The sequence below is a fragment of the Melospiza georgiana genome, chromosome 4 (assembly GCF_028018845.1).
Source record: "Melospiza georgiana isolate bMelGeo1 chromosome 4, bMelGeo1.pri, whole genome shotgun sequence".
Lineage (NCBI taxonomy): Eukaryota > Metazoa > Chordata > Aves > Passeriformes > Passerellidae > Melospiza > Melospiza georgiana.
Window position 1 is genome coordinate 21983564 of NC_080433.1, and position 17666 is coordinate 22001229.

The 17666-nt window shown below is 40.4% G+C and overlaps 1 protein-coding gene across 2 annotated transcripts in view; it reads right to left on the reverse strand.

Annotated features, from left to right (window-relative positions):
* ABCC9 (ATP binding cassette subfamily C member 9) overlaps positions 1-17666 on the reverse strand; it is a 70998-nt gene that overhangs the window by 26795 nt on the left and 26537 nt on the right. Inside the window, exons 13-20 of one of the 2 annotated variants that reach the window (XM_058022134.1) lie at positions 16247-16389; positions 12675-12783; positions 11472-11582; positions 10867-10939; positions 8877-8982; positions 3831-3869; positions 1889-1990; positions 388-472 (exon numbers count right to left, since the gene is read on the reverse strand). In XM_058022134.1, the coding sequence (XP_057878117.1) occupies positions 388-472; positions 1889-1990; positions 3831-3869; positions 8877-8982; positions 10867-10939; positions 11472-11582; positions 12675-12783; positions 16247-16389 (768 nt within the window). The remainder of the gene's footprint in view (positions 1-387; positions 473-1888; positions 1991-3830; positions 3870-8876; positions 8983-10866; positions 10940-11471; positions 11583-12674; positions 12784-16246; positions 16390-17666) is intronic. The other variant, XM_058022135.1, reaches the window with a different exon arrangement.

A 17666-nucleotide genomic window follows, 5' to 3' on the forward strand; every position in this document is an offset into this window, starting at 1 on the left:
TAAATAAAAAACTTCATTAAAATGCTAATTCTATTGATAAACAAGCATAGTCCTCATATAATATCAGAAGAAAAGTTATTATTCATGCATAAGTGTAAATTATGAAGAGCTGCTCTGAGCACAGTAGGCTTTTTAGATTGCAAATGTAATCAATACCAGCATCAAATTCTGCAAGCAAAATATGGGAGACTTTGGTCAAGAAATCCCATTTGAGAAATAGCTGAAGAAGCTGAAGAGATTTCAAATTTTTTGGGTAGTAACCCTTGGTGAATTACAATTATTTACCAGTCTGGCAGCCCAATACAGACTAGAACTGTCTGAGTGACATCAGGTAGTGTCTTTTTAATACAAAGGCCAAGCAGAGATTAAAGCATTCACATTATTTACCCTTTCTCCAATTTCTGTCTGGTCACCAAATGGCAGTAAGTCAATATCAGGCTGCAGAGAACAGGCATCTGTAACAGCCTTGTACCTGGAAAAACAACGTGGTCATTGCAATTGTTTACCCAGCCACTCACTCTGCTCACACAAAAACTTCCAGGTAGATGTCACCACGAAGTTTTTATTGCTCTCTGATGGATGAATAATTGTTAAAATAAGTAGGGCAAAATGATTATTGAGGAATAATCCTAGAGCATTGTAAATGAAGCATTATTAAAAAAATGCATCTTTATTAGAAGCCTTTATTGGCAAGACTGCTTTTTAATTATGTAAATTATTGAATACATTCCTCCCTATTATGGAGTTGTTTTGTTGGACTCCAGAATGTTTGAAGACATTTTCCATTGAGTTTTTATTCTCCCCCTTTAAGTGCCTCTTCATTTTCTTTGGAGTGATGTTACAGGACAAAGTATCCTTAAAGTGCTTCTGGTCTTACCAGAACCAGCAAACCACTTGCAAAATTTTGAAAAAATTTTGGTGACATCTCTGGGTCTGTAGCAGGTGATCTGCTGATAAGCAGCTGGGATCAGACTATATGAGTACTGAAATTAAGCCTTGCCCCTTTAAAGCTAGTGAAACAAGCTGATGGATGCAGTGGCTGAAGAATCTGGTCCCTGAAATGTTGGTGCTTTTCTGGATTTTGAGGCATTTGGTCATGGTTAGGTTTTATCAAGCCAGAATCGAGTCATACATCTTAACACAGCACAGACTGAGAGCTTCTGGGTGTATTTTCAGTAACTGAAAACAGAGAGAGTGTTGCCTTTGAAAACATCAGCAATTTGTTTTCCTTAAGTCCAGTCACTTTTTCCACATTTCTTAATTGACCTTTTAGAAGGCTGGAAGAAGCAGGTGCTGGGTAGGCACAATAGAAGCTGTGCACCTCAACTTTCACACTTCTTGCTCCTGTATTTCTAAAGGAAGAATTAAGGCCATTCCCCAGAGGCACCACATCTTCATAAATGCTGTTTTTGGAAAGTGGCTGCTCCAGTAACTTGATCACAGCAGGATTAGCACACATACTCAACGGAAACATGCCTAGAATCCCTGTTTTCAGAGTCCTTTGGCAACCTTGGGCTCCATTAAACAAAAGAAAATTACATAAGTAGTCTCCAGAGGTGGGATTTCTCTCACCTTGGAAATTACACATATGGCTTCAGCTGTATTCTATGGAGAGCCACTGCCACTGTGGGATTTCTCACAAACATCTTGGACATGTGCACCGGCTAGAGAAGCACCCTGGCTTCAACCAGAAACCTTCCTCTGAGTCAGGTCAGCTAAATCCACCACAGGTGATTTATTTTTTTCAATAATATCAACCATTTTTTCAAAAATATCAATCATTCACTGATTGGTATTTTCCAGAATCTACAAACATCCTCCAGAAGATGCCAAAAAGCCCTCTTTAAAAGGAGCTGCCAGGTGTTTTTGCAAGGAGGTGGATATTTACCTCTGCTTATTAAAGGGGCTGCCAAAGATGATGTTCTCCTCCACGGTGGCATTGAGCAGCCACGGCTTCTGAGCTGCATAAGCCACGGAGTACCTGTTCCTACTGCAGACAGACACAGAGTTTTGGTAAGAAACAAAGCCCTCACACCATAAAATGACTGATAATCAGGCTTTTTAAAGTTAATTTCATGAATGTGCATTCAGAAAAACACAGGGAAACACATAAGCAAAACAAAAAGAAGGGAAGAGTTTTAAATTCGATGCTTTTGTTAGAACAGCACCCACTCTCTCCCCTGATGGCAAAATCTACACTCTGGGTTGCATTCTATTCTACTATAAAAGGCTGGTACCTACCTCAATCTAGTAATTGCAATTCAAATCCAAAAGCAAATTATAAATGATACTAGAAATATTAAATTCTCACAGAAATAGTTATTTGGCATTATTTTCTCTAACATGAAAACAGAGAGAAAAAAAGCACTGTTCAAATGGCACACTTGACTTGCTGCTTTCTGAAGTGTGAGATTATTTTATGTGGCCACACATATAAATACTTTTTTCTCAGTGAATACTTTTTTTCCTTTCAGGTTATTAGATCCTCAATGATATTGGAAAAGAGGGCAGTTTAATACAGATTGGGAAGAAATCATGGGTAGCCTCCCAAGGATTTATTAGACATACCTTAAATGTGTCTAAAAGCCTATTGACATTTGTCAATAGGGGCATGAATGTTCTTTACTGCTGTCTGTTTTTCCAAGGTACAGCAGCAAAAACAGTCATGTATTTTCAGAAATTTTTCTGAGATGCCCAAGGTAATGTGAGGAAGGAGGTGTGAACTGGTACCAGCTCATGGATCTGAACACTTATAGAATCATGGAATGGCTTGCATTGGAAGGGACCTTAAAGATCATCTTGTTCCAACCCCTTCCATGGGCTGGGACACCTTCCACTAGCCCAGCTTGCTCAGAGCTCCATCCAACCTGGCCTTGAACACTTCCAGTGATGGGGCAGCCACAGCTTCTGAGCAGTCTGTGCCAAGGCCTCACTACACATAAAATAAAGAAGTTTTATCTAATATCCAATCTAAATCTGCTCTCTGTCAGTGTGAAGCCATTCCCCTTGTCCTATCACTCCAGGCCCTTGTCAAGAGTCTCTCTCTATCTTTTCTTTAGGCTCCATGCTGGTTCTGGAAGACCACAATGAGATTCCTTTGATTTGTCTCTTTGACGGTATTGCTTCCACCAAAACATTTGCTTAGCTTCAAGCATGTAGGATCTACTATTGAGAGAGGGGTGCTAAGGCAGGAGAAACAGCTGGTTAGAAGCTGTCAGAAATATCCCAAAACTTCCAGGAGTTTTAGCTGTTCATATGCACTCATATGAAATACATCCTCAAGATTATGGGGCAGCAAACCCTGGTGTGGCTCCCAACCACAGCTCTGTGTGCCACTACCTCTCTCTCATTTATGACATACTTTTAGTGGAGTTTGTCCTTCTTTTAAACCTGAAGCCAGGGGTGGAGTCCCTGCTTGGCTTCAGCTGGAGCTGAGCTGGCTCCCTCTGTGCCCTGCTCCATCTCATCCCAGATTAGGCACCATGGGGAACCAGGTGCTGAGCAGAAAACTCAAAAACATGTGGAAGGAGACACCTAATTATGCCTCATACACAGAGATGCTGCCTTGCATAGCAAGGAGCACACTGAACTCCCACTGTGGTCATCTGGGAGCTGAGCATCTTTCAGACAAGAGACAGAGGTAGTGGTTCACTGGCTGGGGAAGTGTGGGATCCACTGGATTTGCACAGTCTATCAATTAATCCCACAGGAAACAATTATCAACATGGTAAGGAAACATGGAGATGGCTTGAGAGCACAAAGATGAGGATTTGGGGAAATTCTGAAGAAATTAATGATTGTTTTATGATACACTAGAAAAGAAATAATACCTTCTGGATGCTTCAAAAGAAGGTTCAGTTTCATTTACACTGTAAGTTATGGTAAATGACATTTAGTAAGCAGGAAATATAAAAAATAACATTCTGTGCTAGTTTTACACACAGTGAACCTGGAGTTAATGACATACTTTAAGAACTCAACATAAGTCTGGGTTTTTATGTTCTTGAAGGGAAAACAAACCAGGTCTAAGCAAAACCATAATACTACTTGAAATGTGACAGTTTCGTATCTACAAGGCATAGTGGCTAAACAGGCAAATTATGTTGTTAGAAAATGTATTTAAAATTAAAATTGTATCATAAAACCTATTAAAAATTAAAATATTAATATTGCATGGCAAGCAATAAGTTAGCTTCTCCACACAGTTCTGCCAGTAGCCTGCAGAAGCTGATAACTGATGTCAAATTTCCCCTGGAGTAAAGATGAGTTTGCAGCTACACTGTAGGATCAGAACAGATTTTGAATCTCTTTGTAGCACTAAGGCTGCATAAAGCTGTGCACAGCCCTACAACATGTAGGTTTTCCTTGTCATCCTCCACTTCTTAAGGATCATATTCTTAAGAAATACATTCTGAAGAACATTCAAATATTAGCAATGGCATGAATGATTTTGCAGTTCCCTCTTTTTGTTAATTGAATTTTTAACAGTGCCAAGAGCCTGGAATGGCAGCGAAAGTGGTTTTGGCCCAGCAATGATACTCATTCCAGGCATAGGGATGCATCACTGCAAAGTGCAAAACTTAAAAGAGATTATACCAGGTAAATTGAAACAGGCATTGGAAAGGGGTAGAAAACTCATGCTAAAACATTATTTTCCTGACTTAAAAAATAAAAGCCATGAATAAACAAATCCTCTTCTCTCAGGCCTATGAACACTCCTGATGAAACACTTTTATGTTGAGACAGAAATTAGTGCCTGACTGCTGGGTTACCAGTAAATGCAGCTGCAAACATTGGCAGGCTATCCAAGTCTAGAAAGAGCATAAAAATTCTAATAGCAAGCAGAGTCCTAGGAATACCAGACTCATGGATTAAGCATCTTCCCAAAATGCCAGAACTGAGACGTTGTTTTCTGTGCTGCACATTAGCTTTCTGAGGACTTGGATAATTCAGGCCTCCTAAAATGCACAGTCTTGTGTTTTCTTCATACACCAATTGCCAGAGCAGGTGCTGCATCAGAGCACCTGAGACATAAGTCTCAGAAGTGTCAGAGAGCCACACACTGAGGCTCAAAACAGACAGTCCCTCACTAAAACTTGGTCTCTCATTCAGCAGAAGCTTCCTGTCTTCTTTACAATGGGAAAAAAAGTCACAAGAAAGTAAAAGATGAAATCTAAGAAGAGCTTGAAAAGGGACTGGGAATTAGGTGAAGGAAAACAAGAAGAAGAAACCCTAAACTTGCTCTGTTCAAGACCTCCAAACTTTCATTAGGAGACCACTGCAGGGAAAAGAGAAAATGCTTTCAGGTATAAATTTGGGAGCACCTTCTGAGCTACAAGTCAAAAAAACTGGCCACAAGCCTTGCAAGACTCCTTGCAATTCCATGCCAGATTTAATCTGCTTGCCATGATGACAAAACAGACTTTCTCAATGGGAAAGGACTAATTTTAGGAGCTCTGTTTCTTAAACACTTTTTCCCTGGTTAGAAATTTCATTCCCAGCTTGGCTTGACAAATAGACTTTGATTCTCCCAAATTATGAATGAGATTTCTGTGAGAACCCACATTCACCAATAATCCCATGAATAAACACAGAGAAGACCTTTAGTGAGCTGGGACCTTCACAAACAAGGGGATTAAGTATTTGGTTTTGTACTTTATTACCCTGCTGAATCTGAGAGAGTGATGTGATTGCAGGGCATGGGAGTGGGCTGAAATTGAAGCTCCTGAGATTTCTAAAAAGGGCATTTTATTTGCCTGAGGGGATTAGCATTTATTTCCTCTAGTTCATTTATTTATTGTAATGTGGCTATTTATACTGATTTTCAGCTGTACTATAAAATATGCATATTGCCCATAATGGGGTGTGGTAAGTTCAAGTCTGAAATGGTAGGAAGGGCCAAACTAATCAGTAATTTTTATAGGATTTTGAATATATAAGGTGAAAAAACTAACAACAACATAAAAAAAAAATCAATAGAAATCAAGGTTTTAGGAAAAGTAAAAAAGACCTCTTGTTGAAGTTTAGACACTTTTATGGTAACTCATAATATTTTAAAACAGACTAAAGCATGTCTGAGCAGGCCCTGATTCCCTCATTCTACAAAATAATGAGGGAGGAGAAGGAAGATGCACAAAATCTCTGGGGTACCCCTGTAGCCACAGAATGAACCATTACCTCTGCTAATATCAGCAGGAAATTGAGGCAAGATGAGGACCAAGCATCTACACAAATTCCATACAGGAGTTCAGAGAAATTTAGGCCTGTGCCTGCAACCAGAACTGGTAGTTCTGCTGGTTTTGGCCACTGACTTTTGTACGGATGATTTTTTTATCCCTCCAGTGCTCATTATGCCCTTCAGTGCTTTCTGGGAGCTCCTGTGGTTGTAATCTTTGGGTGAGTGTTGCTCTTGGCAATCTTTCTGAGGGGGGCACTGACTTTTCCTAATATTTGTCACAGCCTTCTGAATGATTGAGGACAAAACAGGCCATTTTTGAGGCTCTATTTAACAGTTCTCGTGTTTCCTGAGCTTTTAATTTAGTATACAACAAGCTGTTTGCACAGAAACCATTTCAATGTAGAAAAAACACGTAGCAAGTGAAAAGTTTCCACTTAGCCCCTGTTCGCTTGGCAGTCTGAGAAGATTGTTTGGCTTGATGTGCATGAGGGGAATACCTGTCTCTGCATGATTCCCACAAATTATTAAGAAATAACTTATTAATAAATAACTCTCATCTGAAACAGTCTTGGCTGAATGACTACACCCAGACAGCCCCAGTGTCTAACAAGCCTCTCAAGCTGATTGCTCACTGGGAAAACAAAAATCCAGCTCCATGTCTAAGGATGTCACATTTCTGGGCCATGTCTCATATAAGTGGGAAAAACTGAGACCTAGCCCATAAGATTTGCCCTGGCCAAGATCTTTTACAGAAAGATACATGGCCATGCTTCATTTCCCTGGGATGCCAAGGCAGTGACAACCCTGGCAGCAGGACACACAGCTCTCACAGCAGTCAGCCTCCACAGCAACAGGGCATTTGAATCCCAGTGATGCCTTGCAGGATTGTCCCAATACAACTGGGGCTGCAATCTTATCCATGCTTACAATCACTGTGTTGTTACAGCTGAATTTGTAAAGGAATTCACCTAGCCTGCATTTCATCCCTGGATCAGTAGCTGTGTTAGTCATGCATGGAGAATCACATGGAAAGGGACTTAAAAGAGTAAATAGGACCTTTATTATAGTTTTACAAAATACAGGAGCCACTTAATGAAATACCTGAAGTCTCCTTCTGTATTCATCTGTCTGCCAGGCAGTCTGAAATTACCAGCAAAATATAACCATGTTTGCATCAGCTATATCATAATTATAGTGTACAAGGAAAAAAATCTGAGGTGTTGGCTAAAACCTGAGTTTCTTGGTGTTGTGGTGATGAACAGACTGTTAACCAACTGACAGCATGATTCTATCTCTTGAGCAATATTAAACTTTTTTTTTCACAATTCATAATTACAAAACATTTCATAAGCTGTATCTATTCTGTTTCTAAGATTTCTCATTTTTCTAATCTTTCCAAGGTTCCATATCTTTGTCTAGGAAAAATCTGAGTCTTTCTCAAATATTTCTTTCAAAACAATTGTGAGAATTATTTCAAGGTACATTCTACTTATTCCTTTTATTTTTTTTTTAACTACTGAGAGAAACAATGCCTGATTATGGTATAAAACCTTCATTGCATGTCTCAAAGAAACTAACTGGGGTAGGTCACATCTTCTTCTTCCTTCAAAGCCTAAATTCATATATAATTAAACTAAATTTAGTGTAGCCTTGGCTTCAACTGTACCTGCTACTCCAGTGAGGTCATATGTTTAGAATAGCAGAAAGCGAAGAATAGCTAGAGAGCAAAAATGCCATGGATACTATCACAGGAAAAGCAAAAAACATCCAGTTTACAATATTGCTGTAAGAAAAATATTACAAAGGAGGTTACAAGTCAAGGGATGAGGCAACAAAATATTTGTCTCTGTGACAAAATTCCCTCTTTCTAGCAAAAAGATAGTTGAGAGGAATTTGGCATGATGGTTTTAGAGAAACAGAACTGATCTTTAAAACCAAAGAACAAGCCTTGGGATTATAGCACATCACTTCCACTGTCTCTGCCCTGCCTAGGCTTGAAGAGTGCTTGCTGCCCCACTTCATTACTCTGGAAAGTTCTCATTCACTGGTTCTGAATCCAAGGCCTGACCTCATGAGCACCTCTCCTTTCAGAAACAGCCTTTGCTCAGCCTTTACTTTTAAGGTGTTTGGTGTGCTCAGGCTGCTTTTTGATTGTATTACTGTGAAGAGTGACACTGTTCAATAGTTGAGGCTTGGGTGGGTACCAGGGAAGGAGAAAAGCATTGCTCACTTGTATTTTTTTTTCTGTCAGCATTATCAGCAGCTCTGAGGGGAAATACATCCTTTCTGTTAGGCTGGCACCCTCCAGATCCCACTAGGCTGTAGAAGCTCCACACTTTCACTGGTACAGGAACAATGGTACAGGAAAAATGTGACAATGCTGCCTTCAATTATAGTGAGTACTGAAGCCTATTTGATAAAAGGAATAGCCTATGCATTCTTTCCAGGTCATTTGCTAGGCCAATATATTAGATATTAATCTCCACACTAGCCTCTCTCCCTTCCTTAGGCACCCGGCTCTGCACATGATAAAACAGTGAAAAATACCTCCTGATTTGCAGGTGATGCGTTCCAGAGAGGATCTGGGTGATGGTAATCACTCAACATGCAGTTCTGAGGCATGAAGTTTACATTTCTCATAGCAAATCTCAGCCTCCTCCTTAAATGAATACAGCAATTAATAGCTATATAAACATACTTGCTCCAGTGAACTTTTCCCTCCAGGGTCTGCATCTCTCCCAATATAGCAAGGAGAAGTGAAGACTTGCCACAGCCAACTTGGCCCACAATCATTGTCATCTGACCTATGATAATAGTAAAACAACAAAACACTTTTTAAAAAGAAAGAAAAAACCAGTTATACTCTTGATCACAAGGCCCAGCTAGATTCAGCTCTAGAGCACTCAAAGTGATTAAATAATTGTTTTAGCATTCACTACTTAATGGGCAATATTGCATGTATTCATCTATGGAAACATTAATGGACTGCAGTAACACACTAATCTCCAAAGGAATGAGACTTTTGCTTTTACCTATATTAACATTTGTTTTATGGAAGTTATTAAAGTTATTTAGGGTCAAACAATATATGGTGGGGAGTGATTATTCAGCCTGGAGTTCCATGAAAATTTGGACCAATCTAGTAAATTAACTGAAGTGAATTTGGGCCAATCTAATAAATAAACTGAAAGAAGACCCATTGCTCTTCTCTGCTTTGCTGTACTTCCCCCTCCCCCCACAGAGACACTTTCCTACCTCCAGTCCTACTCTGCAGTGACGATGGTGCTTCTCAGATCTTCCCGTACACTGATTGAACTCACTAACTGTGCTGGCCAGTGCATTTCATAGATTCACAGAAAGTTTGGGTTGGAAGGCACCTTACAGACCACCTCATTCCACTCCCCTGCCATAGGCAGGGACACCTTCCACTATCCAAGCTTGCTCAGAGGCCTGTCCAACCTGGCCTTGGACACTTTCAGGGATGGGGTAGCCACAGCTTCTCTGGGCACCCTGTGCCAGGGCCTCAGCACCCTCACAGGGAACAATTCCTTCCTCATATCCAATCTAAACCTTTTCTCTGGCAGTGTGAAGCCATTGCCCCTTGCCCTATCACTCTGGGCCCTTGTCAAGGTATCTCTCCATCTTTCTTGTAGTCCCTCCCTTTAGGTACTGGAAATTTTCCAGTTAAGCTTCTCTCCAGCTGGGAGCCAAGGGTCTTATTCCTTCCAAAGGAGGCAAACTCTGGCTCACCCAGCCTGTGAACCCATGGCCTCAGACTGTAAACTCCTGGAGCAGAGACATTCTGCGGGTGACACTTAATGCTACATGGAAATAAATCATACGGGCTTGGGGATTACTAAATCACCATGTGACAGCAACCTAAAGTAATACTCTATTTTAAAACAAAGCCTTGATAGGAGATCAAAATAAAGCATAAGACCATTTATTAACATGAAATGCCAGAAGACAGTGTTATGAATATTACAGCATTATCAACAACAACAACAAATTATTGTTGTTATTATTAATAATAATAAAAAATATTAGTTACTACTTTTCACACTTGCTATGCAAGTATTTCAAAACAAACCAGCATTTTGTAAACCTGTGGAATTCCTAGCCAAAGACATTGAGGATGCAAGGAATTACAGGAACTCAGCTTGATAAAGAGGACTTCATTAAGAAAAAAAATAATTAAGGATTTCTTGACAGAAAAACTCCATCTTCTGAATGAAAATAGTTGTGAACTGGAAGACCGTAATGTTGATAAATGGCAGGAAAAGTATAATATATGAGTATTGCTGAAAATAGCATACTGAGTTAGATGGATCCTTGGTTTGAATGAGTCTGGAGTTCTTCCTCTTTCTTTTTTATTCAATTTCTCTATTAAAAATATTAATGATATTTGTCAACCATTTTTCAACCATTTTTTTGTTTATTCTAACTCTTGACTTAGTTTGTGCTATTATAAAACTATATAAACTATATAGATATATAAAAGCCACAAAGCTTATCTAATGATATTATTATATAACAATACAGCTCATGACCTTGTGTACACTTTAAACTCTATTTTTTTCTTGTAAAATTCTAAATGTGTACCTTTGTGCACTTCAAAACATCAAGAAGTGGAATTAATAACAATTTGACATTATATATTTCACATTTAAGGTATGCTTTCATCCTACCTGTTGGAATTCTAATGTTTATGTTGGACAGTGTAGCTAAACCACTTCCCCATGAAAAGTATCCATTGGTCACCTACAAAATAATTACCACAAATCAGATATTTAAACACAGGAGGGGAAAAATTAGAATGATTAATTTAGACTTAAAATACTTTCATAAAATAAATCTGTGATTTATGAACACAGTGTGGTATGGCTGCACACACGGAGATAAAAGCAAGATAAGTTTGTCAAGATTGCCAAACCCCCAAAAATTGTGAGTAAGAAAAGATAAATACACAAATGTACATAATGTATGTAAGGCAAGAAAGGAATGATCTTGAGCTGAGCTCTATTTACCAAATACTTTCATTCTGTCAAATATGAGGCTAAAGACTTGGACATCAGATTCATGATACCTTTTTGTTTCCTGAGAAGACATGAAATAACTGTAAAAACTGGTCTGAAGCTCACTTTTCTCACTGGAAATTTTGCTAGATTCTAACTTATTAAACTTGCTCTTGCCATGGAAAATTTGAAGTAACAGCAGCACTTGGGCACCATCGGGTGCTGTTGCAGGAGGACCTGCTCCCTATTTTCATGAGGGAAAACATTTTCCACACCACCTTGATGGCCACATCATCGATCTCCACAGGCCGTGTCTGCTTCCTGGCTGGCTGCTCGTAGCTCTCGAGCTGATACCTCAGGGGCTGCCTCCTGTTGATGGCCTTGGTGTGCTGCACAGAGAGAAGTGAAAACAGGAGAGAAGGTGGAATACTCAGGAGAAGACAGTATTTGGTGCCCTGTAAAGCAAACAATCCATTCCCTTTCCTACCACCATTCCAGCTCAGGAGAAGCAGCCAGTGCTTTTCAATATGTGATAATACAGATACAACATTGTCATGCACACATTTTAGATGTTTTAAACACCCTTAGCTGAATCACAGAAAATATTGGGATTTTTTGCTTCCCATGCATAACCATCCCAAATTTCATCTCTACCATCCCTCTCAAACCCTCTTCCCCATCATCCACAGTCTCTATAGGACTAAACAAAAGGTGGACAGGACAAATAAAATAAAAGCTGAAACAGTCTCAATTTTATTTCTTTTACTATCATTGCTAGCCCAGAAAAACAAGAAAGGTGTTGTTTCAGGTTGGCAAGCTAAAATAAAATTTATTTTGTGCTAATCCTTTCTGTCTGTTTCTGTCTTCAAGTTTCAGTTGCATTTCAAATTGTACAGTCAGTTTGAATCTGTTGAAATATATAGCTTTAGAAAAATGTCAAAATGAAAAAACACCTTTTCCCAAATCATCTTCATTTGTCTTTAAATTTTACTCAAAACAACTCTATGTTTAGTACTCCAGAAACAGCATTTTGGAATTAATTCCTCTTTTACAAAGTTTGGTTTTTTCCACCTTTAATTCTGAATTTCCCAAAGCAAGAATTGTTCCTCCCTAAGGATGCCCAGTATAAGATGGATTGTTTGGGCAACAGACAGTACAAACCCCATAACCACAAGATATCCTCCTGAGCCTTCTATAAAAACAAAGAAGGTTGAATTTTAGTCATATTTAAATATGTTGGTGTATTATGGTTAGTTTAGGTTGCGGTTTTTTTACTACTGACACTTCAGCAATGCTTTAGTGTGTTTGGGGACCCTTCATATCATAAGAACACAGAGACTAGAATATAAAAGAGGCAAAACTGGTCAATAGAGCCAGGCTAGGAATAAAACCTCCCAGGCTCTGTCAGCTTGGCCACTGCCCTTGTATGGGGCTGTATGGCCTCTCTGCTTTGAAATTCAGTGTCATAAAGCAGAACTTACAAGTCCTGTGTGCTTCTTACAGGATTCATAAGGTACAGAGCTGTCCCCCCCTCTCCAGCTGTCATCTCCAATCTCGTCACTCAGGAGAAACTCATTCAGCTTCTGTACACTTGAAAGAAAACAGAGGACACTGAGTTACATAAACCCAGGTTTCCACGAATACATTTCCTTTTTTGTGCAGTCACGCCAGCAGGATTTATCAGAAATGTTCCATAAGAAGTTCATGGGATACTTTCATCTGCCACCCTGATGGCAAATGAAGATTTATGTGTGTGGAAAGACAGATGAAAATAATTAAGCATTGTACTGGTAGCTGGGAATGAAGAGCAGAGCAAGTCATGAAGGTGCCAAAGGAGCTCCATGGGAATGGTTTCCCTCTTGGCAGGCTTATCTCTTCTGTGCCTTTCTCAGGCTGTTGCATTCAGGGTTCCTCCATCCTCTGGAAATGCCAGGGCAATGGGTGCATCCTGGCACAGCTTTTGCATCATATTAAAAGGAAACTAAATCTGTTAGAGACTGTCTAAAGCAGGTCATGAGGATGGTGACGGGTCTGGAGGGAAATATGAGGAACATATTCCTCCATATGAGGAACAGTTGAGGTCACCTGGCCTGCTCAGCCTGAAGAAGAGGAGACTAAGAAGAGACCTCACAGCAGTTCTGCAGCTTTCTCACCAGGGAAAGGGAAGGGAAAAGTTCTGCAGTTTCTTCATGATGGGAAGTGAAGAGGCAACTACCAATCTCTGCTCTCTGTGACCAGTGACAGGACTCAAGGAAACAGCGTGAAGCTGTGTCAGGGAGCTTTAGGCTGGATATCAGGAAAAATGTCTTCACCCAGAGGGTGTTCAGGCACTGCAACAGGCTCTCCAGGGAAGTGGTCACAGCTGCAAGGCTGACAAGAGTGCAAGAAGCATTTGAATACCGCTCTGAGGCACAGGGTGGGATTCCTGGGCTGTTCTGTGCAGGGCCAGGAGCTGGACTCCATGATCCTGGTGTGTCCCTCCCATCTCAGCATATTCTGGGATTCCATGGTTCTAGGCACAGCATGCACACAGGGCCTGGGTACTGCACACCTCAGCACAGCCACAGCCAGCCCTGGAGACATACAGCAACTCTTTGCTTAGCTCTTAAAATTGCCTGCTGGGAAATACAGCACACAAGTTCAATTCATTCTTCATCACAGGGGGATTTGCTCCTCTCTTTCTGTCCCCCTTCCTTTCAGAGTGCTGTAAGCACCTGGGTCTTTATCATTCCAGGGAAGGGATGAACAAAATCACACATCAGTCATGGTGAAGTTATTACCTTGCAAAAACTAAAATCAAGGTGCATTGGGTCAGAGACTGGGAAAGCAGAAGGACATATGCCTTCAGATCAGAGATTTGAACATTAATCTGCAAATGAGAAAGTAGTCTATTTCAAAGCCTGTCTTTGTATTTTATATTAAATTATCAATACATCTTCAAGCCACAAAGAGACAGGTCAGCAAGAAAGCACTGCTACTATCATTATTTCCTCCTGCCAGCATGCCTGTTCCTGTCTTCTCTCTTGAACAGAAAATTTATGTGCCCCATAAATTGGGATATGTCTCCATATCAGAATTTCAGTCTTACATAAGGGGGTAAGCAAGAATTTATTTTCTTGTAGAAGATACAAGACCTTGTTTTGATCATGCACCTAAAATGACATCAACCCTTATTTTTCATTTGAATGAGGTACACTCAGAAGTTTTAGTGGCACTAGAACTACTCTTGAACAGAAAATTGAGATTCTGGCCAAAGTATAAGCTCTTAATCCCAAAAATAATAAGCACATATTCGTGTATGTATTTGATTGAGGATAGAGCCATGGAGTGGCCAAACACACATTCTTTATCCTTCACTTGGGGGACATGATGTGCATGGGAGAAAGATGTTAGGAAATGGGTTTGACAAAGGATGCAGTTTGTTTTGGCAAATCTGGTTTTTAAATATTGCCCTGGGGGTGGCCAGCAGTGTTAAGGAAAATGTACACACCATTTTGATATTAGGGCTATGCTAAACATAGTACAGAGATGTAGAGGCTTGGATGATTTATAGAGCAGCCTGGAGATTTTCCACTACTCAGAAATCATTTTCAACCTAGGGAAAGCATCTCATGTGGCCCTGCTCCTGCTGCTGCTTTGATAAAAATAAACTCTGTTAAGTTTTTGTTTGTTTGCTTTTTAAAGTCAGTGTGGCACTGGCAAAGGACAGCTGTGGAGCCTGAAATCCCCTTGACTGATGCTTGATATTACCATTACCCACTGAAAACAGACAGTGACAGCAGCAATACCATTTCTTTCCAATGTGCCTCAGCCTTGGCATAAAGGAATGATGTTTCTGGGTGGGAAGCTTAGTTCTGTCTTCACATCCTGCTAGTGCTTGGCATCTGACACTTTACTGCCAGCCAGGTGTCATTTTGCATCTCTTGGGACATCTTGACAGGGTGTAGGACTGCACTATGACTGTGACTGTGTCCATACAGGCCATAGATACAACACCCAAAAGCCTGAAATTCAACTTATGCCAATCTGCTCCTTCAAGATTAAGTGCCCTATAGCCCATCATGAAGGAAGCTGCTTTGTTGGGCTGTTTTACAGAAATAAATACCTGGAACAGGATGCAGGACATCATTAAATTCTCACTTATAGCCCAATGTACTTTATGTGGAGGTAGGGTTTAGTTACTCTTCATCAGGGCTGGTCTTGCTAGAGAGCTTCACACCAGGCTCTCACACCCCCTCAGTGCTGACAAGAGCCCAGAGAGTGTGATGGAAGAGTGGTGGTGGGTGGTCAGAGTGTGAGAGGAGGAGCACCTCCCAAGGAAGGACAGTGAAGCTCTGAATTAATCCCAAGTGCCAAAGTTAGTGAAATTGTAAAAAGAATGGAATATTAGGAATCATAGAATCACAGAATGGCCTAGGTTGGAAGGAATCTTAAAGATCACCTGGTACTAACCTCCCTGAAATGGGCAGGGACACCTTCCACTAGCCCAGCTTGCTCAGAGGCCTGTCCAACCTGATCTTGGACACTTCCAGGGATCCAGGGGCAGCTTCTCTGGGCACCCTGTGCCAGGACCTCAGCACTCTCACAGGGAACAATTTCTTCCTCATATCCAACCTAAACCTGCTCTCTGTCACTGTGAAGCCATTCCCCCTTGTCCTGTCACTCCAGGCCCCTGTCCAGAGTCTCTCTCCATCTTTCCTGTGAGTTCCCTTCAGGCACTGCAAGGCCACAGTGAGGTCACCCCAAAGCCTTCTCTTCTCCAGGCTGAACAATCCCAGTGAACAAGTCCCTCAGCCTTTCCTCCCAGCAGAGCTGCTCCATCCCTCTGATCCCCTTGGTGACCCTGCTCTGGAATGGCTCTGCAGCTGTCTGTCCTTCCTATGCTGTGTTTCTTTGTGTCATGCAGTAAAAAGGAAAGGTCACTGATGTCTCTCACATCTTTAGCATCAGAGGTCCACCTCACAACACTCTTCCATGTGAGCTGGTAGGAACAACTTTTTCTGGTACTGAATGTGAGTGTTCAGGAGTTGGAGGAAGGAGAAGAACCACTTACCTCACGATGGCCTTGACTGCAAAACGAACCACGGTGGAGAGCAGGAACAGAGGAGTGACCAGGATGTGGAACAATGACAGGGATGCAAATGCCTGGGCGGGCTGCAGTGGCTTGTCACTGGTGTATGCATAAGTCACAAAGGTCTGCCACATCAGGGAAAGAGCATGTCAGGACAAGGACTCTTGAACAAGATGAACAAGGACAGCAAGCAAAATATTTTGCTCAGCTAAGGCTAAGAACAATCTAAGTTCACTGGGAATCAGGATAAACTGAAGAGAAAGGTGTGTTCTGTTAAAACAAAATAGATTTTAAAACCTTGCCAGTGATTTCAAGAGGTTTACATGTTGAAGAATGAAAGTTTTCAATTTTTACAATTTTTCAATTTTTACAATTTTCATTGTAAAATCTGGCATTTGATCACAGCTTTGTAATTGACTTTAGGGTTTACAGGAAACACACAACCCAGGAAAAAACCCATTAAGAATCTAACAAATCTTGGGGTTTTTTTTTTTCACAGATGCAGAATTCTGGTCATAAATGTTCCAATTCTTGTACACACTCAGCATACTCTGCCCCCAAAATTTGGTCTATGAGAGCTCCTTACTGACCAGCATGGCATAGTTCCTCTAGTGCATGAGGCTGAGACTTAAACCTGGAGGACAAGCAAAATTTATTCCTCTTTAAACTGCAGAGTATCCTTTCTAGAAAACTTTAATGGTGCCTCATAATGGATTTTGAAACAGGAATTTATTTTGCTGCTAAAGAAAAAGAAAAGACACTCAAAATCCCTTTCCAAAAGAGCTTTTCAAAATGAGTCCTCTTTCAATTGCAATGGTCTTTCTTTCTTTTTCTTTCTTTCTTTCTTTCTTTCTTTCTTTCTTTCTTTCTTTCTTTCTTTCTTTCTTTCTTTCTTTCTTTCTTTCTTTCTTTCTTTCTTTCTTTCTTTCTTTCTTTCTTTCTTTCTTTCTTTCTTTCTTTCTTTCTTTCTTTCTTTCTCTTTCTTTCTTTCTTTCTTTCTTTCTTTCTTTCTTTCTTTCTTTCTTTCTTTCTTTCTTTCTTTCTTTCTTTCTTTCTTTCTTTCTTTCTTTCTTTCTTTCTCTCTTCCTCTCTTCCTCTCTTCCTCTCTTCCTCTCTCTCTCCTTCCTTCCTTCCTTCCTTCCTTCCTTCCTTCCTTCCTTCCTTCCGACACTTCCTTCCTTCCTTCCTTCCTTCCTTCCTTCCTTCCTTCCTTCCTTCCTTCCTTCCTTCCTTCCTTCCTTCCTTCCTTCCTTCCTTCCTTCCTTCCTTCCTTCCTTCCTTCCTTCCATTCAAGATGTAATGATTTTTCTTTCTTATAGTAAAAAATTATTTTTCTCTTTGGTTTTACCAATCCACCTTCTGGGAATGAAAACTTCCAGTGGCATGTTCTCCTACAGTTAGC